Source organism: Macaca thibetana, chromosome 20 (assembly GCF_024542745.1).
Source record: "Macaca thibetana thibetana isolate TM-01 chromosome 20, ASM2454274v1, whole genome shotgun sequence".
Lineage (NCBI taxonomy): Eukaryota > Metazoa > Chordata > Mammalia > Primates > Cercopithecidae > Macaca > Macaca thibetana.
Window position 1 is genome coordinate 74,809,841 of NC_065597.1, and position 24,607 is coordinate 74,834,447.

The following is a 24,607-nucleotide window of genomic DNA, read 5'->3' on the forward strand; positions in this document are numbered from 1 at the left end:
GACGGGAAGCATTTTCGTATTTATCCAAAACCAATAAAGATAGCTAAGGTCGTTAGTGCGAATTTGTTTCCCGAGAGCTGGTGACACCTGCACAGAGCTGAGCCGCGGGGACACCTGGGGCTGGGAAGTCTGGTTGTCACGGCAACCGAGTATGAACAAGCCGCGCGGCCAGGCGCAGGGGTCACCGAGGCCACTTCCTGTTTCTCGGCAGCTCCCACGGACAGCCTTAAAATATGTAACAGTCCACTAAACTCCTTGTAACTGAGAGTGTGTAGTTAACATAATTTTATCTAAAGCACGAAAGCCCTTAACCAGCGCTTTCGGAGATGTCTGCTTGCTAGAAAATGCACTCCCGTTTGCCATCTGATCTCTGGTTTAACCCAGCCAGCCGCCCCGCGCCACGGCCCGATGCCACGTCCCCAGCTCTGCACCTATATGTCTTGTGGGCAGCAGAATGGCGGCTCTCCCATGAAACGTCCTCAGGACGTGAGACGTGGCCAGCGGGCAGATGCAGCTGTGACAGCTCAGGCTGGTTCTGGAAGTTCCTGTGCAGAGTTTGGCTCTGGGTGACCGCAGGCCAGGGAGCTGCAGCCCACTCCAGACACAGCCTGGCCAATCCTAGAGGAGGGAAGGAGCCCACGGTCGGGAGGGGGCTGGGGGTGCTGGGTGAGCACAGCAGCACTCCTGTCCCCTGGGTCACCTCTGGGGTGGGGCTAACATCAGGACCTCCCAGCACCCCTGCAGACAGCCCCGGTACAGGGGTGGGCATGTCTCCTAGGGGAGGGCAGCCCTGCCTGGTCATCTCTAGTGAGCCGGAGGGATCAGCAGGCCTGGCCAAGCCCCCAGAATGGCCCCTGCCCACAGTGCACAGGTGCAGCATTTCTTCACATGGGCTTGCGGAGCATATGCTTGGCGCGGCCACACCATGGCTGTGTGTTGCCCGTGTGCTTGGGGGAGGTGAGGTGGTGACGACACCATGGCTGTGTGTGGCCCGTGTGCCTGGGGCAGGTGAGGTGGTGACGACGCATCCCCATGGTACCAACATGAGAGTGGGCTTTGGGCCTGGTTCCCCACAGGATTGCGTCTGTGTGCTGGGCTGCGGATGGGCCCACACGTGTGACGTTAGCTCTGCCTTCAGGATGAGTTTGCAGCGTGGCAGCCCCTGGGTGGCGTCTCCATCCCCAGCGCTGAGCACACTCATGCTCTCGGAGCTGCCTGCAGAGCAACCGCCGTAACAGACCCAGAGCCCAACACTCAGAGGGTCTGCAAGGGGACACCCGGGACACAGCCAGCTGCCAGGAGAGGGTGTTCCTGACGTACCTTCAGTTGCTGCCGGGGAGCCAACGAGGCATCCCAAGGACGCAGGCCTCAGTGGCAGAGCCTCCGCTTGTCCCTCTGAAGCCTTTTCAAACATGGTCATGAAAGATGTTCTCCCCGTGGCCGGAGACGTGGAGAAGTGGGGTCTGGGGCTCTGCATGTGGGTGGGTCACAGACAAGGCCACCTGGTGTCCCAGGGCCATGTGGGTGTGGCCTACCAGTGCCCACCCCCGCCACTGGCTCGCAGCCAGAGCCGATCTCCCCAGCCGCCATCATCCAGCCCCAGGGGTGTCTGTAGCCCACAGCCCTTCTGTTCCGTGATAGTGCAAAGTAAGATTTGCAGTGCTATTTCATAACTTTTCATCCTAAAATATAACCTGTGAAAACGAAGGAAACTTTTAAAAGCTCCCAGCTCTCTCTGGGGCCGCCATTAGAAGCCCCTGGGGTGGCAGAGGGCGGCCCGGCGCAGAGCTGAGTGACAGGCAGTCAAGAGGGAAGCGCTTTGCTCCCTCGTCCCCGATTTTAACAGCGAACTTAATGGATTTCCTGTTTCTAACGTGGATGGTGGCTGTCATTTTTGAAGGATCCATCTGTGCTATATTTAATGACTCTTTCTTAGTAACTCAAATAGTTTCCACAGAGTTAATGAGGCCTCAACTGGCATTCTCTCCTACAGTGGCCATTGCAGTGACTTGCACCTCCAAAATGTGTTAAATCACGTTTCCTCCCTGGTCAGAGGCAGCTCAGCCCACAACCCACTGGCCCCATATCCCTCCCTGTGCCTGAGGCTGGCTGCCCTCGCCCTGCACACCTTCTGCACCCTCCGAGCCTCTGCCCCTCACCGGTGGCCAAGCAGCACCTGGTTGTCACCTGCCCTGGCCCCCCCACATCCCACGTGCCCCGGCCCCCCACATCCCACGTGCCCCATCCCCACATCTCACCTGCTCTGGCCCCCAGTGATGGTGCTCGTCTCACCTGCCTGAGGCACCGCAGTCATCCCACCCTGCATCTCTCTCGTCCCACATGACTGCTGGCCTACAGGACTTCCATCTGGAAAACCCCAGCTCAGGCTCTACCCCAGCGCTCTGCCTGGCCAGCAATGCACCGTGTCCCTAGGCTGGCCTGGGACTCTCCATCCTCTGATTGAGGTCCCCAAGGCTGGTGGTGCATGAGTGTGCTGCTGGCCGCCCAGCCTAGCCCTGCCCAGAGCATCCTCCAGGCATCTCTCCACGTGTTCCCACGTGCCCTGGGCTGCCAGGCACAGATCGCGCCTCTTGGTGGCAAATCTTCTGGTTCTTCAGTGGCAGAGGGTCCCTCCTCAACCTCTGATTCCCATAAATGGAAAAGGAATGTCAGCATGCACCTCTGCCTGGGTTTTATTTGGGGAGCAGGTGCCTAGGAGCTTAGCTGCAGAGTGAGGGATCCCGGCCGTTGTGAGGATGAGGAGGGCTCTCTGCTGCACCCTGTGGTCTCTGCCTGCCCTCTGCCCCCATCCTGCACCTGGCTTCTCTGGTGGTTCAGACCCGTCCATACCCATGCCTCCTCACACCTGTGCACACAGGGCCCCCCAGCCTGAATGTCCCCGGGAGTCGCCCCTCGGTCGCCCCTTGGCTCTGCAGAGCCAGGTCTAGGGTGAGTTTTTCTTTGGCTGTTTTTAAAGCGGTGTTCTTAAAACAAGTAGCACAGGACCCTGCAATCTAGGAGGCGAGCATGGGACGGTGAAAACCGTACAAGCCCTCAGGCCTCAGGGGACACCCTTCCTGGGCCAGCCAAGCAGGCAGCAGCGAGGCCAGGTCCTCAGAGCCACCGATTTAGGGCTGAGAGCTGTGTGGCCCTCTGCGTCAGTCACTACTTAACATTAATGATTCGCACTTGGAGATTTAGTTCAGAGAAACCACAGTTCCATCTGATTCCAGGGCAGTGAAATTGTGTCACCAATGGTCACGGGAAGGGTGGGAGAGAGTGTGTCTGGTTTTGCACTTGGAGAACTGGAGCGATCACGGGCCTCAGGGCCTATAGCAGTGTGCGTTCTCTTGTGGACTGTACGAGCAAGCGTCCGGTCTGTGTCCTGCAGAGCAGGAAGGTCGGGTGTGGGGAGCCTCCCTGGGTCTTGGCCTGCCCGGCCTCTACCCATTTGGGTCAGGGCTGTCTTCACAGGGTGCCGGAAGGGTTGGTACTGAAGCAACCTGCAGTTCCCCCTTAAATGTGGAGACGTTTGCTCCCCTCCCAGGAGGGGTCGGGGCAGCCCAGGGCGCAGTGGTGGGGATGTCCGTGTTCCCGGGGCTCAGCATCTCGTGGGGCCTCGGAAGACAGTACGTGCAGCTGCAGCCGCCAGGCCTCGTGCCCCGTCAGCGATGGTGAGAACTGATTCCAAGTCCAGAGCTCTGGGGAGCCGCTCCGAGAGGCACCGTGTGGCAGTCGCCATTGTCTGCAGATTTTCTTTTCCCAGTATTTTGGGGTGCCCCACGGCGAAGCCTCTCTCTTCTGTGTGCCCCACACCTCCTGTGGCTCCAGACCTGACATGCAGAGCCTTCAACCCTAAACTGTCTCCAGCAAGGCAGTTATGAGGCTGCATCCTCGTTTCTGCCTGTTCTGATGCCCTGAGATGCCTATGAATGGCACAGTACGGTTACCTGCAGCGCTGGCTGGGCCTGCAGGCCACAGGCTCCTGCCTTGGGCCCCAGCCTGGCTGTGGATCTGTGTGAATCCTGAGCGGAGGGCAGCTGAGAGGCACTGGTGCCCACCTGTGCCTGGGTGCTGGGGCACTTGCATCTCCTCTGCACCAGCATCGGGGCATCTAGCAGGCAATGAGCAATTAATATGGTGCACCAGGCGAGGTGCCAGGGCAGGAGTGGGGCGTCGCACCCTGTCCAGCGGGCAGGGCTCAGGAGCGTCTCCCTGGGCCCTGCACAGGCAGCTTCTCTGGTGATTGGACCAGTGCTGTCTGTGTCACAGGAAGGAGAGCAGTGGCCGTGGAAGTGAACGTTCCCCACGAGAGCTGCTGCCCAGTTCCCCAGGCAGGGCGTGCCAGGCTCCTCCTGGAGCTGTGCTCAGTCTCCCGGAAGGCCCAACACAGCACGTGGTGGAAACGACGCCGGGGTAGTGGAGTGGAGCAGGGGCCCTCCTGGAGCCATCCCCCTGCTAAAGGGAAGGGAGGTCCCTGGGGAAGAGCAGGGCGTGCAGATGCTGATGCCCGGCGGGCAGTGCGTGCAGCTGCGCAATGGGAAAGGCGCCGAGGGGGCGAGGACTGCCCTCACCAGCAGCATCTGCTGTGGCCCTGCATGTTGCCACCTCGTTCGGGTGCCTCAGGCTCGCTTCATGCAGCGCTGGTGTTTGCTGGGTGAGAGCTGCCTGGAGAGCCCTGGCCCTGGCGCTGGTGCTGGCGCTGAGGCCGCCCTGGCAGCGTGCTGCTTATTGACTTTCCTGGGGACGCGTCGTCCGCCACGCTGAGGCAGAGAACAATGGCAGCCCTTGTGCATGCCGCGCAGCTGCTGGAATTCCACAAGACCCAAGCAAAGAAAACAGAAGCAGGTGGGCCCAGGGCAACCCTTTCCTTCCCGGGGCGTTCGCAGGGCCCAGCCAGCTGGGCAGCTCTGGCTTCCGTGGGGAAGATGGAGCCCAGCGAGCCTGGGGCGTAGGCGAGGTGGAGGGGGTCCCACTGCAAGACCAGCAGGCGTCAGCTTGGCAGCCTGTGCCCTCCACAAGCCGGGGCAGCATAAGGACTGACCGTCTGTCCGTTCAGAGACCAGGGCCGCGCTGCCTCCATGCACGCCCATCTGTTTATTCAGTAATTGGCACACATCAGTGTGGACTTGCAGGCGTTTATTTTGTACTTTGGGTTACAATCCAGTGCTGCTGTAGCAGCTTCTTCACAGGCTTTTGACTTTACCATAATATCTCAGATACAGACGAGTTGCACCAATGGTTGGAGGAAGCTCCCCGTGAGCCTCCGTCCGCTTCTCCTCCGCACTCTCCCATCCTCTGTGGTGCGTAGACGCTGCCCCCACAAGCCTCCATCCGCATCCCCCCTGCACTCTCCCCTCCACTCTGTGGTGCGTAGACGCTGCCCCCACAAGCCTCCGTCCGCATCCCTCCGCACTCTCCCCTCCACTCTGGCGCGTAGATGCTGTGGCGGTGTGAGTCGTGTGATCGTTGTCATGCTGGGCAGTTGGTGGCCTCTGTCCCATCCGGCATCCTCAGAGCCCAGGAGGGAGCCTGGCCTGTGGGGTCTCCGGGCCCCTGGGATGTGACCTGCCATGGACAGACGTGAGCTGTGGGCAGTTTCCAGCAGCCACATTCATGGTGGCTTCACCTCTGAGAACAGCACTGGGATGGCGACCCGCATCTGCATTCTTATGCTGGGTTTCCAGTGAGAAGGATCCGTTGGGCCCCCTCATGTCCCCCACATCCAGCAGCAGAGCTGCTGCCTTATCCTGGGCCCGTGAGGGACTGACCAGTGTTGGTTCCATGTGGACCGACCATGACCTGCCTCTACATCTTTGCCTGGCTTCCATGCCCGCCTGGGAAGGACAGGGCCAGAGAGAGACACTGCCTCACACAGAGGCCGGGCTGCTGCCCCAGTGCTGCTTCCGGGCTGGGAAGAAGGTGAAAGCTGTTTTCATGCAAACCTACGGGAGGGCAAAGGCTTCCCCCAGACATCCGCTGGCAGCACGTGTGCTGGGCGCATTCTCAGATGTCAGGTCTGTGCAGCGTCCTGCGGGGTGGCAGGTGGCGGCCCTCAGAGCGGGGCCTTTCCCTCCAGGGCAAAGGGTGCCGAGGTCACGGGAAGCCCTGACCTGGGCCCCGGGTCCCACACCAGAGCTCCCACTCCTGCAGACCTGAGCTTGCATGTCGGTGCTGAGACTAATACGTGGGGGTTGGTGCCTCTCCGTAGTAAGGTCAGCCCTGTTTTAAGGACCGTTTCCATTAAACTGAGTTTCTGAAATGATTTCTTTGTGAAATGTGTGGCTTCCATTAACTCACCCTTGGTATGTCTCATTGTCGTTTTAGGATGGGAGTCCCAGCTTCTGGAAACAGGGTTCCTGGGGATCTTCCTGTGCCCGCTGTGGACGCTGTCGAGGCTGCCCCAGCACACCCCCACATCCCGGATTGTCCTGTGGGGCTTCCGGTGGCTGATCTTCAGGATCATGCTCGGAGCAGTAAGTGGAGCTCTTCTGTGTGGTGTTTGGGGAATAACGGTGGCTCTTTAACCTGTGCGGCTTCTAGGAGAGGTGAGCCTGTCTCCCTCCTCCCCCGCCGCCCTCTGTCCTCCCGTCGGCATGGCCTGGCCAACAGCCCGCTCTTCTGCCCCTTCAGGGGCCTGTGTTTGAACACTGGGGGCTCCGCTGGCTTTTCCCAGGCGTGCTCATGGTCACCATTTCTGGGAAAGAACCACACCTCTGAGTCCATTTCAGGAGACTCAGGAGCACTGGGCGCCCTGCTTCCCCCCAGCCCTCCTGTGCTTGCTGGAGTGTCCGAAATATTTCAGAGCTCGTTTTTAAATGACAGAGTCTCAGGCCATGGTGGGCCCGTTGGCAGACATATTCGAGGGTGAAGGAGGCATGAGACCCGCCGTCCTGATGCTCAGGGAAAGCGCGGCCTCCTTGCGTGTGGTCTCTCAACTGCGTCCTTCCCGGGTGCCTGGCCTGCTGGGCTTTGGCGTCTCTTAGGACAGCCAGACTGTCCGGGTTCGCTGCCGAGCCCCGGCGTGGGGGTGGCGGGTTCCCTGCGGGGCCCCGGCGTGGGGGTGGCGGGTTCCCTGCCGGGTCCCGGCGTGGGGGTGGCGCGTTCCCTGCGGGGCCCCGGCGTGGGGGTGGTGCGTTCCCTGCGGGGCCCCGGCGTGGGGGTGGCGCGTTCCCTGCCGGGTCCCGGCGTGGGGGTGGCGCGTTCCCTGCGGGGCCCCGGCGTGGGGGTGGCGCGTTCCCTGCCGGGTCCCGGCGTGGGGGTGGCGCGTTCCCTGCCGGGTCCCGGCGTGGGGGTGGCGCGTTCCCTGCGAGTTCCCTGCCGGCCCCGGCGTGGGGGTGGCGCGTTCCCTGCGGGGCCCCGGCGTGGGGGTGGTGCGTTCCCTGCGAGTTCCCTGCCGGCCCCGGCATGGGGGTGGCGGGCTGTGTGTGCTTCCTGCCCAGCCAGGGGCTGCCCATCTGCGTCTGCCCTGCGCACGGTGAGGACACATGCCAGCCCTGAGTTCAGCTTCAGTAACGTGACCTCTGAGTTCACAAAGACATGATTTGCACTTTAAAATCAGGAGTGACGTGGTCCTTTTGACGTCTGCTGCACTGACCAGAGCTACGCAGCTCTCACTGTCTCTTCCACTTCACATGCTTTGTTAGTAAGATTTTAATTTTGTGCTGGAATGATAAAATCTTCATGTTTTTGTGTTGGAAACCACGTCATACAGATACGCTCTCTGAGCATCTGTTCGCTTAAGTGTGTCGTGGAGGATCCGCTGAAGACGTACACAAGAGTTGGGCAAAGCCCCGAGGAACTTGTCCCCGCCCCACCCGACAGCACGTGCTCATGCCAGGGCCACGGCCAGAGCGTGCCGCCATCTCGGCCACTCCTTCAGTCCGGAATGTTCCTCTTCTCTCCCTGGCTTTGAGGCGTGGCTGCTGTGCCCGTGTTCAGCTGCAGGTCATTCGGGTAGAGGCCGAATGCTGGGCAGCCCCTTTCACCCTGTCCCCCGGGGCAGCTTCAGACACTTCGGACACCCAGTCTCCACACAGCACCAGCCACGGACTCAGGAAGCCACGACCTCATGTGGCTTGTGGTATCATGTAACATGGTTCACTGTAGCATGAAGTATGGTTCAGTGTAGCGTGTAGTATGGTTCAGTGTAGTGTGTAGTGTGGTTCGGTGTAGTGTGGTTTGGTGTAGCGTGTAGTGTGGTTCACTGTAGTGTGTAGCGTGGCTTGCTATAGCGTGTAGCATGGTTCTGTGTAGCGTAGCTTGGTGTACTGTGTAGTGTGGTTCAGTGTAGTGTGGTTCAGTGTGGCATGTAGTGTGGTTCAGTGTCGTGTGTAGCGTGGCTTGCTATAGCGTGTAGCATGGTTCTGTGTAGCGTAGCTTGGTGTACTGTGTAGTGTGGTTCAGTGTAGCGTGTAGTGTGGTTCGGGGTAGCGGGTAGTGTGGTTCAGTGTAGTGTGGTTCAGTGTGGCATGTAGTGTGGTTCAGTGTCGTGTGCAGCGTGGCTTGCTATAGCGTGTAGCGTGGTTCTGTGTAGTGTAGCTTGGTGTAGTGGGTAATGGTTCAGTGTAGTGTGTAGTGTGGTTCACTGTAGTGTGTAGCATGGTTCAGTGTAGTGTGTAGTGTGGTTCAGTGTAGCGTGTAGTGTGGTTCGGTGTAGCATGTAGTGTGGTTCAGTGTAGTGTGTAGTGTGGTTCAGTGTAGTGGGTAGTGTGGTTTAGTGTAGCATGTAGTGTGGTTTAGTGTAGCGTGTAGTGTGGTTCAGTGTAGTGTGTAGTGTGGTTCAGTGTAGTGGGTAGTGTGGTTTAGTGTAGCATGTAGTGTGGTTTAGTGTAGCATGTAGTGTGGTTCAGTGTAGTGTGTAGCATGGTTCGGTGTAGCGTGACTTGGTGTAGCGTGTAGTGTGGTTCAGTGTAGCATGTAGTGTGGTTCAGTGTAGTGTGTAGTGTGGTTCAGTGTAGTGTGTAGCGTGGTTCGGTGTAGCGTGACAGTGTAGCGTGTAGTGTGGTTCAGTGTAGTGTGTAGCGTGACTTGGTGTAGCGTGTAGTGTGGTTCAGTGTAGCATGTAGTGTGGTTCAGTGTAGTGTGTAGTGTGGTTCAGTGTAGTGTGTAGCGTGGTTTGGTGTAGCGTGACAGTGTAGCGTGTAGTGTGGTTCAGTGTAGTGTGTAGTGTGGTTCAGTGTAGTGTGTAGCGTGGTTTGGTGTAGCGTGACAGTGTAGCGTGTAGTGTGGTTCAGTGTAGTGTGTAGTGTGGTTCAGTGTAGTCTTTAGTGTGGTTCAGTGTAGTGTGTAGCGTGGTTCTGTGTAGCGTAGCTTGGTGTAGCGGGTAGTGTGGTTTGGTGCGCTGTGAGGGGCTGTCTGGGCCCATTCCTCACCATGTGTTCCCTGCACCATGATGCCATGTCTGGGCATAGCTCTTCTTTTTGTCTCGTTCAGCTCAGAGCTCCATCCCCCTGCGGCTCCCATCTTCCCCAACGCCCTCCTTTTCTGCCCCCCTCACCCACATACCTTGTGTCTCACCAGCACCAGCCCTTCACCAGTGCTGCAGAAACGTCAGCTGTGCATGGAGTGGACCGGCCGTTTCTTGAGGAAAATGGGGCTCCCTGGTGGTACGCGAGCACCTGATTCCCTTTATTCCTTTTCTGGGAGGGTTACGTGGCATCTCATGATGAGCACTTGCCGGGGTTGGGAGGGGTCACTGCAGGCTCAGCTGCACGAGCAGGAGACCCGCAGAGAGGGACCTCAGCACCAGGGCCCCTCACCCCCCAGGACAAGGTGTCCGGAGGGTTGTCCTGGGCAGGGAGGCTCCCGCTTTCCTCCCTGCCCTCTGCGGCATGCCAGCTTCAACCCAGGTGTTCTGCCCCAGCCTCACAGGGGTGGTGGGCACCCGTCCATGACGTCACTGCACACCTGTGGATGGTGGGTACCAGGGCATCCCTGACATGTTGGTTTTCTGGGGCTGTGGGGAGTCTTGGGTGTTTACCCTAGGTCGGGCAGGGTCCTGACTGAGGGGGTGGGTGAGTGGCTGCAGAGCCTTCTGGAAATGGTGTCAGGCCGGGTCCTGACTGAGGGGGTGGGTGAGTGGCTGCAGAGCCTTCTGGGAATGGTGTCAGGCCGGGTCCTGGCGGAGGGGTGGGTGAGTGGCTGCAGAGCCTTCTGGAAGTGGTGCGGGCCGGGTCCTGGCGGAGGGGTGGCTGAGTGGCTGCAGAGCCTTCTGGAAGTGGTGCGGACCGGGTCCTGGCGGAGGGGTGGGTGAGTGGCTGCGGACAGTTGGCCATGGCTTGTTGGAGGAGGGCATAGCTGCAGCCAGCGTCCAGATCCCACAGGAAAGTGGGATGCTGACTCCGGGTTTATTTTTCCATTTAATTAGAAAGACTAGAAATGTTTCCATGGCTCCTTTTCACGGGACATTGAAATGCTTCGTTGTCTCCAGCCAGAGTACAGATACTCTCACAGGCTGTGGGTCCTGATCCGTCCGGGACTTAGTTTTAGGTTCCACCCTCTGCTGACTTGAATATACACAGAAGCATATGCGGCATTTCAAAGGGCTCTGTGCACGGCAGTGTCAGGCCGAAGCCCTGGGAGAGAAGCAGAGCTCCAGGGAGAGGAGCCAGCCCCACAGAGGAGCCGCCAGGCGCTTGTATGAAAGCTCCTGGTGCCAAGAGTTGAACAGCTCCCACAATGCCTGGTGGATGCAGGGATTCATCGGCTCATCGGAAGCACCTTTTATGGCATTTTGATTGACTGTTAGTGCCAGCTGGAGAAAAAATTATCAGTGCACTAAAAGGTGTAATTACTTGATAGACTCTTACATCGGTGTGATTAATGTTCCTTTGGTGGAAAGCAGAGGGTGAGTTGATAAGAAAGAGCGATAGCAGCAGAGTATCCACCTGTTGATGAGGAACTGCCCTGTGGACAGAGCCAGCTAGGAAGGCAGGCACACCCTTCCCCGGCTTGTGCGCCTGGGTCAGAACCAGCGCCACACCGTTAGCTTGGCAGATTCACTCAGAAACCAGCACCTGTGGTTCTGTGGCCTGGGGAGTTTCAGATGCCCTGACCACTGGGTTCCTCAGAGCCATCTCAGGGGGAGCCCCATGGCCCTCCAGGTGAGGGTGACAAGCAGAAGGGAAGGAGAAGCCACAGCTTCTGTGCCCGCCTGAGCTGGACGTCAGCTGTAGGCCTCAGGGCCACCACACAAAAGTCAGTTGTATTTTTTTTTTTTTTTTTTTTTTTTATTGAGGCAGAGTCTCGCCTTGTCGCCCAGGCTGGAGTGCAGTGGTGCATTCTCAGCTCACTGAAACCTCCACCTCCCAGGTTCAAGTGATTCTCCTGCCTCAGCCTCCCGAGTAGCTGGGACTACAGGTGCCCGCCACCACACCCAGCTAATTTTTTTGTATTTTTTTAGTAGAGACGGGATTTTACCATGTTGGCCAGGACCTCGTGATCCGCCCACCTTGGCCTCCCAAAGTGCTGGGATGACAGGTGTGAGCCACCGTACCCAGCAAGTCAGTTGTATTTCTATATGCTAGGAGAAAATGTCAAAATGAAAACGTTAAGTATAGCATTTATAATAACATTCAGAACCATAAAATAGGAAATTTTAACAAAAGAAATGCAGCCTGTATGCCTCGAAAGATACCACACATTGCTGAAAGTAAGGAACACTTCAGTAAATGGAGAGGTATACCATGTTCATGAATCAGTCTTCATATTGTTAAACTGTCCGTCGTCGCCAATTTGAGCTATAGATTCCATGACATCCCAGACAATCCCAGAAGGATTGTTTTTTCCAGAAATAGGTAAACTGACTCTTAGATGTATGTGGAAATGCCAAGGACCTAAATAGCCAAAACAATTTTGAAGAAGAATAAAGATGCAGGAGTCACACTACTTGATTCCAAGATTTACTGAAAAATGATAATAATGGAGACAGTGTGACACAGACGTTGTTAGGGTTCCCTCGAGGGACAGAACTAATAGGATGAATATATATATAAAGGGGAGTTAATGAGTATTAACTCACACAATCACAGGACCCCACAATAGGCTGCCTGCAGGCTGAGGAGCAAGGAGAGCCAGGAGAGCCAGTCCCGAGTCTCAGAGTGGAAGAACTTGGAGTCCGACGGTCGAGAGCAGGAGGTGTCCAGGACAGAAGAACGATGCAGGCTGGGCGGGGACACCCGTCTCATCTCTTCACCTTTTCCTGCCTGCTCGATATTCGCTGGCAGCTGATGAGATGGTGCCCACCAGATGAAGCTTGGGTCTGCCTTCCCCAGCTCCCTGACCCAAGTGTTAGTCTCCTTTGGCCACACCCTCACAGACACACCCAGGATCAGTACCTTGCATCCTTCAACCCAATCAAGTTGACCCTCAGTGGTAACCATCACAAGGCGTGAGGACAGAGAGCCGCGTCTGTAAAACAGAGAACCAAGAAACAGTCCCACACCAAAGTCAGGATCCAATGATTTTTGGACAAGCCACCAAGTCAATTCAACTGAAAGAAAGAAGCCTGTGCAACAATTGGTGCTGGAAGTCCTGGATATCCATCTGGGATAAGTGAACCCCCTCCATCACCACACACAAATGTTAATTTGAGATGGATTGCAAACATAAAAGCTAAAACTATTAACACTGCTTGAAGGTAACATAGAATGTTTTGTAATCTTGTGATAGGCAAAAGTCTCTTAGGACACAGAAAACATTAACCATAAAAGAAAAAATGGCCGGGCACAGCGACTCACACCTCTAACCCCAGCATGTCAGGAGGCCAAGGCGGGAGTGTCCCTTGAGCTCAGGAGTTCAAGACCAGACTGGGCAACATAGTGAGACCCTGTCTTTAAAGAAAAAGAAAAAAAATACATACTTTGGACTTCCTTAAAATTAAAGTCTTCTGTTCTTCAAAAGACACCATCGAGAAAATGGCAAGGCACAGATCAGGAGAAAATATTCACAATGCTGTTATGCCTGACAAAGAACCTGTATCTGGAATACATAAAGAATTCATAAAGTTCAATAATAAAGATAATTTGATTTTTTAAAGAGGGAAAGGATTTTAGCAGGCACTTCACAAAAGGAAATATGCAAATGGCTATCATAGCACTTGAAAAATCCCTCAGATGCATTGGCTATTAGGGAAATGCAGAGCAAATCTACGCTGAGATACTTCCTCCCCACAAGAACGGCTGAAGTTACAGAGGCTAGCGAGTCAGCACTGGCACTCGTGTTCGTATGCTGAGGCGGCCATGAAAATACCACGGGCCAGGGGCCTTCAGCCACAGGGATTGATTTTCACAGTCGCTGGGGCTGCAAGTCCGAGATTGAGGCTCTTCCAGATGATTTGGTTTTCAGCAACGATGTCCTCGCAGCTTGTGAAAACGCCGTCCTCCGTGTCCTCACGTGGCCTTGCCTTGCAAGGACACTAACCCTGTCGGATCAGGGCCTCCCCTTATGACCACATTTAACCTTAATTAGCTCCTTAGCAGTCCCATCACGGGGGTTAGGGCTGCAGCCTGTGAACTGAGCGGGACACAGGCATTCAGCCCATCGCAGCAGGGTGAGAGGCGGGGGACGTGCCGCCTTGCCGGGGAGCAGGTATGGGCTCTAGCATGCTAGGAGAGAGTTCACCTGCTCCCAGCCTGCAGCCCAGTGTTTCCACTCATAAACAGTTACCCTAGAGAAACGAAACGCTTGTAACAGCACTGTCCGCAAGAATAAGGACTGGAAACGGCCACAGCCCGTCAGCAGGAGAGCGGATAACACACGGGGCCACATTCCCAACACAGCTGTGGCTCCTCAGCATGAAGAGGAAGAAACTACGGATGTGGAAAGCGTGCGGTGGTCTCAGAGCTGGCGAGACACCAAGGAGTGTGCCCCGAGCGAGTCCCTTCGTGGGAGGGTCAGAACAGGCAAACGGTGCGTGGGACGCGCTCAGAGAGGTGCCTTTGGGATTCAGGTGGGGGCTGACGGGGTGGAAGTTTGGGAACTTTCGGAGCGATGGGAGTGTTCTGTGTCTCGATGGTCAGCCCGCGGTTCAGAGGAGGAGCCGGCAGGAGCACTGGGGAGGATGAGTAGCGTCACTGCCACGCAGCAGAGACAGGCGTCCCTGGGGGCAGCGCAGAGGTCACCACACCGAGCCAGACTGTCCTCGGCCTTCCCTGGGTTCAGCACCAGATGAAAACCATGTGCTTTGAACCCTGGAAAGACAATCAGCCCAGTCAGAGCCAGAGCCTGAGACAGGCGGCCCCCGGGGCGCAGCCGCAGGAAGCTGCATCCTCTCGTGGGCTCGAACAAGGCGGGGGACGATGTGTTCCCTCAATGGCTTCTTGGTGTCCCTTGACATCCAGGAGTGTGAGGTGAGGTGAGGGCTCTGAGCCGGGAAGCTGACAAGTCAGGGAGAATGCCAGGCCAGACGCATCGGCCTGTGGGGGTGGAGCAGAGCCTGGCACTCACTGTCCTTGCTCCGTCTCACTCCGGCTGCAGCCCTGGCCCAGGCCTGCCCACCCCAGGCATGTGGCAGAGCAAGCCTGGCTCCCAGAGCTCCCCCCAGGCCCTGGAGCGGCAGGTGGCGGGCATCCTCATCCCAACCCATGGCCGTGCCATGCACAGGATAGCCGAGCTTGCCACTGCCACAGGGTGTCGGCGGGTTGGGGCAACAAACAGGGCCCAGGTGCTGGTGGCCAGGCTGGCTGTATGTGTGGGTCGACTGTCACCTGACTGCGCTGGAACAAGAACCACCCCCACCCACCCCCGCTGCTCTCCACCCGGTTCTGGGCCGGCCCTGGCTGGGCTTTGTGGATCCTCAGGTTGTGCGGGTCATGGCTTCCTGGGGCCGGGCTGGAGCCATCATGGAGTCAGCATGGTTCCTCACGGACACAGGCGGGGCTGGCGGCGCCCCTCCACCCTCCTTGCCTCAAGCTGCAGGGACAGCACCGAGAAGCCACACAGACCCAGATGGCCTCGCCCGACTCGGACTCAGGGCCGTCTCCAGCCTGCATCCCACCGGGGCTGCACACACAGACGGCCTCTCCTGGAGCCCTGGAACATTTCCCTCGTGTTTTGTCTGCATTTTCTGCTTTAAATGAGTTTATTTCAGTCGTGTCAAAGTGAAGGTCTCTTTCCCTCAGGACGTGATCAATGGCGTTGCCGTCGAGTCACAGTGTTTAGGGCAACAGATGGCCTTCAATGACGCTATATAAAGAAATAATTTCCCCCTTCTTTTCCCTTCGTGGTTTTGTGAGGACAGAGCATCTGTGTCTCGGGGCGGGGGTGGGTCTGCATACTCGGTGGCCCGCAGGCAGCAGACACCTGTTGGTGGAGCCCGCAGCTCTGTGTCCCAGCATCTCTGTGTCACCTGCATGGGGCAGACGGTGGGTTTTCCGGGAGGCCCCTGGAGCCAAAGCCTCCCTTGATCGCTTCCTGCTGATGACCTGGGCTGTGTTGGGGTGCAGAGCTCTCGGCTGCGAACGTTCTGGGAATTGAGTTGGGGTCCTTGTTGCTGGGAATTCTCAGACCTGGACAATATTAGAGAGGAGACCACTTGATTTTTAGTTTGACCCCTGGAGAATTGAAAAGCTGGAAATGTGTTTTCTGTACCTTCCCGCTCCCAGCCCTCCCCTCACTCCCCACCTGGCTTCTGTGTGGAGGGGGCGTCTGCATGGGCTGTCCTGCTGTGGCTGCAGGGGTGCAGACGCCCACTGCCACTGTCTCCCGCCTCCTGCTGGAGCCCACCTTGGCGTGAGTGTTGCCTGGCAGAGGCATCTCAGGCCCACAGCAGGATAAAGAGAAGCCAGAGAACTCATCATTCCAAAAACTGGCCAAGTTAAAACATAATGTCTGGCCGGGTGCAGTGGCTCACGCCTGTTATCCCAGCACTTTGGGAGGCTGAGACAGGCAGATCACCTGAGGTCAGGAATTTGAGACCAGCCTGGCCTACGTGGTGCAATCTTGTTTGTACTAAAAAAACACACACACATAAAAATTAGCAGGTATGGTGGCGGGCACCTGTAATTCCAGTTATTTGGGAGGCTGAGGCAGGAGAATTGCTTGAACCTGGGAGGCGGAGCTTGCAGTGAGCCAAGATCGCACCATTGCACTCCAGCCTGGGCGACAGAGTGAGACTCCAGCTCAAAAAAATAAAATAAAATATGATGTCCAAACTCACACCTGTGCAGCTCACGGCTCCATGGGGCTCACACCTGTGCAGCTCACGGCTCTGGAGGGCCCACACCTGGCTACAGCACCCACAGGTAGGGCCTTCTAATGCTCCTTATGTGCAAACTGTCTTGTCCTCATTAACACAAGAAGAAAAAGCAACAACTGAAATGTGGAATATGTAAGCCCACAGTGTCCACAATTTTTAGGTCAGAATCGAGCGAAGGCCAGGGAGCTATAGCCAGGCTGTATGATTGCAGGTGCCGCGGAAACTCCAGTAACTGAGATGCCGCCATGAAGAGCTGCCTGGGATATTACAGAAGCCTTAGGCCAGTCAATGTGACCACTTAGATCAGATGGACAAAAGCCTTGAAAAAAGGTGCAGGGGGAGTGCCCTGCGCAGTGACTTCTTTTCTCAAGGAAAGCCGGGATTCGGGACCCGCGTCAGAGCTGAGCCCCACGTCTCTCTTTACACCCAGACCTGCTCACCTTTTGTGGGATTCAGGCCCAAGTGTGCGGCATCGTGCAGTGGAGACTCCGACCCTCACGGGCCAGGGCAGGAGGTCTCCCGCGTCCAGGGCCCGTGCCTCCCACGTGTGTGCTGCCGCCCCAGGCCTCATGGGGTCGGAAGGAAGGTGCCAGGGGCTCAACAGGTTTGCACTTTAATGTCTGCTGTTTTCCCACAGGCCCAGGACTGTCTGCAAAGCTCTTGATGCTGAGCGTGCTTCACCCCCAAGCGTCCCAGAGGGTCCGCAGCCCATGGGAAGTGTGGGTCATGGGCAGCACTGAAAGGCCAATGTGGAAAGGCGCTGCCGGCACCCGGGAAGAGCTGACTTTGAAGTCCACAGGCTGCTGCCTGGCATCAGAGCCGCTGGTGAAATCACATTAAACGTAACGGAATCAGTATCGGCATGCAGCCCTGTGAGGCCAGGATCAGGCGGATGGAGGGGGCGACAGGCCTGCCCTGGTCCTAGGCAGCCACACTCCAGAACCAGAGCGATTATCCTAATGGCTTTATTGCATCAGTATGGGGGCAGCTCAGAGGAAAGGGGCTGCTTTCAGGCCCATCGCCTTCAGGGCACCACCCGGAAGGGGCCGACCTCTGACTCCAGCACGGAGGCATCGTGGGAATTTTTAGAAAATGATGTCTATGGCATCCTGACCTCTGGCCCCGGCTGCCGCCCCCTGTGAGGCTGAGGCCCAGACCGGAGTCCTCGAAAGCGCTTTGTGCCTCTGACCTCCAGCGTCTGTGGGCAGAGCTGGGGCAGGAGCCGGGGTGCTCCTCGCAGCTGAAGCACATCAGCCTCCAGGGCGAGCGTGTCTCAGATCCCCGCGCAGCCCCCGGGACGATCACACAGGACATGCTCTCCTGTAATCTTCAAAGGATCTCCTGGGTTGTGGGTGCAAAATAAAACTATGCTAAAAAGAGCACTAGTAATTCCTCTTCCCAGCCGCACAGTCCAGCTCAGGTGACCTCCCAGTGAGAGAACCAGCCGCCGTGCTCACCACGCACGCGCCTTTCTGGGTTCACGCCGGAAGTCTCTATTGAAGTGCACATTGTTTGCCAGAAAACAAAAATAAAAACACAGTAAGTCCAGAATCTCTTCTGTCTGATTTCTAGTGAAAACTGTGATCACAGCAAGAGGAATTCACGTGGTACAGTGACTAGAGCAGCACCTTCCGGAAGGCAGACCGATCCCGTCACAGAGACAGGCGACTGAGAGTCCACAGCAGACCTCGTGCTTCGGAGATGCCACGCCACGGCGAGAACTGCCCTCTTCTTAATTCCCCTCCCCTGGCTAAGCTCCTAAGGCGTGGTGATTCTTGGGGTCTTCGTGGTGTCTGGTGACCTGAAAGCTCGTGCCCCAAGTCTTGGCACCTGCATGGCCTGGCTGCCACCCCTTGGCTCTGCCCCCGCCTGGGCTGCTCTGGGCCCCAGCTGCCACCCCTTGGCTCTGCCCCCGCCTGGGCTGCTCCGGGCCCCAGCTGCCACCCCTTGGCTCTGCCCCCACCTGGGTTGCTCTGGGCCCCAGCTGCCACCCCTTGGCTCTGCCCCCACCTGGGTTGCTCTGGGCCCCAGCAGCCAAGGCCTCAAGGGCACCAGAGCCAGGGGAAGGAGCACTTCCGGTGTTTTGAGACAGACAAGCCTCTGCGAACAGGCCTTAGGTTCTGGAAGCCCAGGCTGTCCCGGCTGGCATTGGTCAGAAAGTCAGTGCCCCTGCCCGCAGTGTGGGTCCCCTAGGCTCTGCGGCGGCCCGACTGTCAGCTTGGGACAGCCTTTTCCAGGTGCTTGGGGAGCCAACAGCTGCCCTCAAACTCATGGGAATTCACTTCCAGGCAGCAAGCGAGCCCAAGGAGTTTGTCCAGGCCCAGGTCCTTTGGTCTGCAAGTTGGAGCCCAGTCAGTGTCAATGAGCCAGTCAGCTGCGTGTCTGAGGGCAGAGCTTTGTCCTCAGTGTGAAGCCACGGGGGCCCTGGGTCCCCTTCGTCAGGAGCCACAGAAACCCTGGCCCACCACACTTCGATGCTCAGACCACTGTTCTGAGGCGTGAAGTGGCCCAGAGGCGAGGCCCCTCCTCGAGAGGATGCCCGCCACGCAGAGGATGCCCGCCACGCAGAGGATGCCTGCCATGCACACAGCTCCTGGTGCAGCTGTGCAAGGAAGTCTGCATGCTGAAATGAAGCGCTCGGGGGCACAGCCCACCTCCCATGCCAGTTCTCTCTTGCATGAGGGCAAGAAAGTGCGGATACCATCCCAGGAAAACGGGAGAGCCACGGAGCCAGGCGGGACTCCAGGCACCACCCTTGCCGCAACTGGGCCACCCTCAGATATGGAGACGAGAGGGCCTTGATAGACCCCACAGTGTCTGTGCCCACGGAGCCTGCTGGTCACCCTCACCCTGAGACACGGTTTCCACCCACCCCCAGCTCTCAAAGCACTTGGGGAGAAGCAGTGGCTGCTGTAACAAGCCTGAGACCCCTGCAGCTGCTCACAGGGGCACCAGGCTGTGACCCGGCTCCAGGGCGAAGCTCTCCCCTTTGAGTTTTCTCCTGCGGAGGGAGGACCTGTCGCGAGTAATTCCCTGTGTTTACAGGTGGGGAGGAAGGGCCACTGATGTGGGCGAGGGGACCGTAATGCCAGGAGGGTGGAGGAGGTTGTGGCTCGGAGGGAGGCCTGGCGGCGCCGCCTCCTTGAAACACCACGTTAGCCGGTGCTTTCGGGGACTGTGGGGGCTTGGGTCTGTCCTGAAGCACTGTGCAGGGGGCTATCACTGCAGGGTGGACGGCAGGCCTCTAGGGGCCAAGGGAGAGAAACGGGGTATCCACAGAGCATCTCCTTCTGCCGCATAAGACCGTCAGACGCTTCGAGTTTCCAGGTGGCAGATTTGGGGACCTGTGTCCCAGGACACACGGGCACCGGGAGAGGAGCTGCTGCAGCCGCACACTGCAAGGCTGGAACGTCGCCGACAGGCCTGGAAAGTTCCAGTGCTCCGAGCAGAGCGGGAGGGTAGCACGGGCAGTGGGTCCCCCAAGCAGAGCGGGAGGGTGGCGCGGGCAGTGGGTCCCCCGAGCAGAGCAGGAGGGTGGCACAGGCAGTGGGTCCCCGGCTCCCTTTGGGTCTGGTGCGTTTATCGGCCTGTCTGTGCCTTTTTTTTTTTTTTTAAGAATTAATTTTGGGCTGAAAAGCCTCAAAGAAGGCTTTGTTCCTTTGACACTTGCTCTGGAAGAAAAAAAAAATCCGTGGAAAATCTGACATCTGCAATGTAGAGATAAATCAATAGATGGGAGGAATATAATTATCTTCCACTCCTGAAACAATTTTTCAGATTTTTAAGTGTCTCATATCAGCTTAGAATTTGAATGACATTTTAATTATTTTGTTTTTTTCTTCTTTTCCTGGTTTGAATCTCCATAGAGTTCCACTCTCGGATTCTTCAGGGAGCAGAGCTGGTGCTCATGTGGGAGGAGCGGGGGCGGTGGCTGTGCCCCTGCCCGGTGGAGCTGTGCGTTTCATCAGAAGCGGTGGCTGCCCTGGGCATGGGCAGTGCCTTGAGGAGTGGGGCCTGCTCCACCCGGTCAGCTGAACACCCTCGGCTGTTTTCATGCACGTTTGCAGGACAGGAGCCCAAGCGGGAAACAGTCTCTGGTGTTTTTGTGATCTGAGCAAACCCAGCTTCCAAAAGACCTGACTCGGTTTTTAAGGCAGTTCACCCTTCAGGTCTTTAAACAGTAACACTCCTGGGTGTTTGGTGCCCTCCCTGCTGTTGGGGGTGCAGGGCGTGTGAGGGCGGGGGCGTGCAGCGAGACCCTAGAGGCGGTGATGCCGGACCCAGACGTGCCCCCCTCAGACGCAGCCTTCACAGTGTGCGGGGTGGCGGAGCCTGAGAACCCCTCCGAGGCGCGTCTGTGGACGGTGCAGCCTGCGTGTAGGTGTCCCATCTGGCTCACACGCGGAGCAGGTGCCTGTTGCTTGGTGTTCCTGTAAGGCCAGGCTGGGCTCTTGGTCCCACTCCCCTGCCGTTTCTCATTCGTGTCCCTCTCAGCCACGTGCCGTCCTTCAGGGCGCAGCGCAGCCTCTCCTGGCTCTCCCACTCCCCCGCCAGTCCCGCGGGCCCCATGTTCCAAACTCGTCGGAATTGGACACGCCCCTCCCCTGCCCAGGTCGTCCTACACAGATAGCAGCAGAGCCTGCTGCCTTCTCGGTCACATGTAGCCAGAGAACCCGGCGGCTCCCGTGCTGCCTGGCCCTGGCTTGGAGCCCGCAGCCACCCCGAAGGCCCTCCCGTGTGTGGTCGGTTTTGTGTCAGCCTGGCTGGGCTGGGGTCCCTGGTCCATCACCAAATGCTGGCCTCCGTGCTGCTGGGAGGTATTAATGTTTTGCTGACGTGGCTCCAGCCCGTGATGGGCTGACCTGGGGAGGAGGAATCTACTGGGAGCCTGAGGCTGACCCGACCGGGCAGGAGACCGAGGCTGGAGCTGGGGCTCCCTGGAGAGGAGGAAATTCCACCCCAACGGCAGCTCCGGCCCCTGCCCTGGAGGTCCTGATGGCCCCCACAGGCCTCAGGCTGCACCCCCGACCGTCTGGAGGCCGGTCTCCCACAATGGGACCGTGACTGGCACCGTGGTAGAAGGGACCCTGCATTCCAGGGACTCCTGGGCCTCCTGCTGTGCCTCGTGCTCCTGCCTGAGGAGTGCACCCTCACCCTCCTCTTCTTCCCTCGTGGCCATGCCCACCCTGCCCCGGGGCTCCCCGCCCAGGCCAGCCCTGTCAGCTCTGTCCAGATACGAGCCAGCCTCTGCTGTGAACAGATTGTGTTCCCTGAATTCCGTTTCACATGGAAACCCTGACCCCAGTGTCATGGTACCAGGAGCCAGGCCCGACACCCCAGCACACCCACAGAGGGAGCACTGGCTGATGGGAGGCAGCCGTTACGAAAGTGTCCCCAGAGAGACCCTCACCCTCTTCCCACCATGTGGGCAGCAGCGAGACAGCACCACCTGCAGCCCAATGCAGCTGCCCCGGAGCCCACCATGCTACACCGACCGTAGCCGTCGGCTCTGAACCTGTGGCATGGATTCCTGTCCTTTATGTGCCGCCGCGTCTGCCACGCCTGGTGGCTGTCCTGCCTCTCTGCACCTTGTCGCACCTGCGCCTGCAGCACACGGCCTCTATGGGGTGGAGCGGGACCCGGCACCTCATGGGCACTCAGTGCTTATGTGCCAGGTGGACAGTCGGGTGGACAAGGGGACAGGTGGGCGGACAGTCCGGTGGACAGGGGACGGGTGGGCGGACGGTCCGGTGGACAGGGGACGGGTGGGCGGACGGTCCGGTGGACAGGGGACGGGTGGGCGGACGGTCCGGTGGACAGGGGACGGGTGGGCGGACGGTCCGGTGGACAGGGGACGGGTGGGGCGGACGGTCCGGACAGGGGACGGGTGGGCGGACGGTCCGGTCGACAGGGGACGGGTGGGCGGACGGTCCGGTGGACAGGGACGGGTGGGCGGACGGTCCGGTGGACAGGGGACGGGTGGGCGGACGGTCCGGTGGACAGGGGACGGGTGGGCGGACGGTCCGGTGGACAGGGGACGGGTGGGCGGACGGATGGTCCAGTGGAGAGGTGGATGGAGCCCAGGGGATTTGGCCGGGAGTGGTTGTAGCAGCAGAAACCGCCGTCATGGAGGAGGGCTCACTTCCGCGTCTGTGCAGTCTCACCTCGGACGCAGCCAGCGTGTGAGAGACGCTAGATGTGAATCTGTCTCAGCGGTGATTTTAGGGTGGGCGGGAGGAGGGGGCAATTGTTTCTGACTTGTGAAGGAATCATCTGAAGCCATGAGTGCCCCAGGGAAAGCGGATGGGTGTGGGAGCCGACCCCTCCCTGGATGCTTCACTGTGGCCCCGACCCCTCCCTGGATGCTTCACTGTGGCCCAGCACTGCAGAACTCCCACCCCCACAGCCTCCCTGCACCCCCACAGCCTCCCTGCACCCCCACAGCCTCCCTGCACCCCCACAGCCTCCCTGCACCCCCACAGCCTCCCTGCCCAAGTCCCACCTTCCCCAGTGCTGACGGCTCCCTCTGCAGGCCCCTGGAAGCCTCTCCCGTGCCCCAGGCATCCTCACAGCAGCCAGTTGCAGTGTGTGGGAGACACGCGGGGCCTGCGCCTGGGCTCCCTTTGTGCCGCGGGGGCGTGGCTGAGACCCGTGTGCACTGGGCGCTCCCTCCTGACTTTGGGCTCATCCCGGAGGCTCTGAGAAGCTTCCCTCTGACACCGTCCGTGGGGTCTTTGCAGCGCATGGTGCATTTGTGCTCTTTAAAGACACGCGGCTTCTGTAGCATGATGAGGCGTGGAGCTCTGAGAATGAGTGTTGGGGAAGGCGCACCAGGCGCTGACTATAAAAAGGAAGCCGCCGTTGCTCACGCCCGCGGTGTGCACTTAACTCCTGTTCATCAAAGCAGCCCTGAATCTGCCCTTCCCAAATTCCCCCTTCCCAAGTGTTTCATACGTAAGGTCCCCTCCCTCACGGCACCTGCAGCCCAGATCCACGGCCTTCGTGGACGGTTCGTCTTCCCGGGAAGCTGTTTCTGTTGGGGCCACCGCGTCCCCAGCCCCCGTGACTGACTCTCCCTCTGCCGTCTTCCTTGCAGGGCCTGATCAAGATCCGGGGGGACCGGTGCTGGCGAGACCTCACCTGCATGGACTTCCACTACGAGGTGAGCGCGCCGTGCAGGGTAAGGGCAGAGCACCCAGCCTCACGCCGTCCCATTCCCACTCTTGGTGGGCGCAGTCCTGCACACCCTGGTGAGCGGTTGCGTCACAGGGTCACCCCCAGTTGATTCAGGACACCCTCTCCTTCCTTTCTCCGGGTGGGGTGGTCACACGGGGGTTTGCAGGCGCCCCTCACTTGCTGGGGCCGCGGGGACGGGGTCCGTGGCCCTCCATGGTCTCGAGTGCAGCGGGTTTGCTCTGGTTCCTGCACCGGCACCCTCTGCTGCTGTCCTCGGTCCTGCCCAGGCCTCCAGGCCAGCCCTTCCTTCCTGGAGTCCACAGCTCCCCACCGTCCCGGCAGGTGCCTCTTGGGGGCTTCCTGGCTGTGTGCCCAGCCCCTGCCATGCGGAGCTGTGGCTCCATCATTACCTGGACACAGGCAGGTGTGTCCCACAGGGCAGGTGTGAACCACAGCGTAGTTCCACTGTGCTTGGCCCCCAGGCCCAGGCTGAGTCCCTTCAGACACCCCGGTTCCTGCCAACTGCTCACAAGTTCATGTAGGGGCTGGGAATGACCTGGGGCCTGGAGCTTGGATAGTCATTTGTTCTCAGTCCATGTGGGAGCCTCCTGGTAGCAGCATCCCCACCCTGGGCCTGTGTGGTTGTAGCCACGGCGCACCTAGAGCGTCTCAGGCCTGGACACCCCTTCCTGCGTTCGGCCAGTGCTCACACCTGCACTGGAAGCCGTCGTCGTCCGCGTGCCACCGACAGCCAGTGGCAACTGTCTCATTGCCTTTGCGTTTTCTGCCAGGGTTGCTCTGGCACTCACCGCCTCCACGCGTGGAGCTGGTGCCGTTCTCACGTGGCACCCCTGCTGCGGTTCTGTGTCTTGGTCCACGTGCCGGCCTGGGACGGGCGTTTATGCCTGCATTTACATTTAGTGGCTGTGTCCTGACTTTATTCTTCAGGCTCTTGAGATCTCCCCATACCCCATCAAATGCCCCGCCTTGCTGAGGACCTGTGAGCTCCTCTCGGTCTGAGACCAGGTTCTGCTGACGGTCGGTGAGATACCAGAAAGCGAATGCTCTCAGCTCTGTGGCTGGATAGTCCCAACACAGCCGTGACAGGCAGCAGCGGCAGAGCACACATGCGTGAGAGGCTATCGCCAACAAAGCTTGCACACCGCAGCCCACGCCGGCCACCCTGCCCCCGAGAAGGTCCAGCGCCCTCAGCCCAGGTCAGGAAAGCTGAGG

The 24,607-nt window shown here is 58.7% G+C and overlaps 2 protein-coding genes across 2 annotated transcripts in view; both read left to right on the plus strand.

Annotated features, from left to right (window-relative positions):
- Window positions 1-24,607, plus strand: part of RPUSD1 (RNA pseudouridine synthase domain containing 1) — a 296,072-nt gene that overhangs the window by 176,977 nt on the left and 94,488 nt on the right. The gene's annotated exons all lie outside the window — the stretch shown is intronic.
- Window positions 1-24,607, plus strand: part of LMF1 (lipase maturation factor 1) — a 105,936-nt gene that overhangs the window by 47,140 nt on the left and 34,189 nt on the right. The window contains exons 4-5 of the mRNA XM_050774709.1: window positions 6,328-6,476; window positions 23,295-23,360. Of these exons, the coding sequence (XP_050630666.1) occupies window positions 6,328-6,476; window positions 23,295-23,360 (215 nt within the window). The remainder of the gene's footprint in view (window positions 1-6,327; window positions 6,477-23,294; window positions 23,361-24,607) is intronic.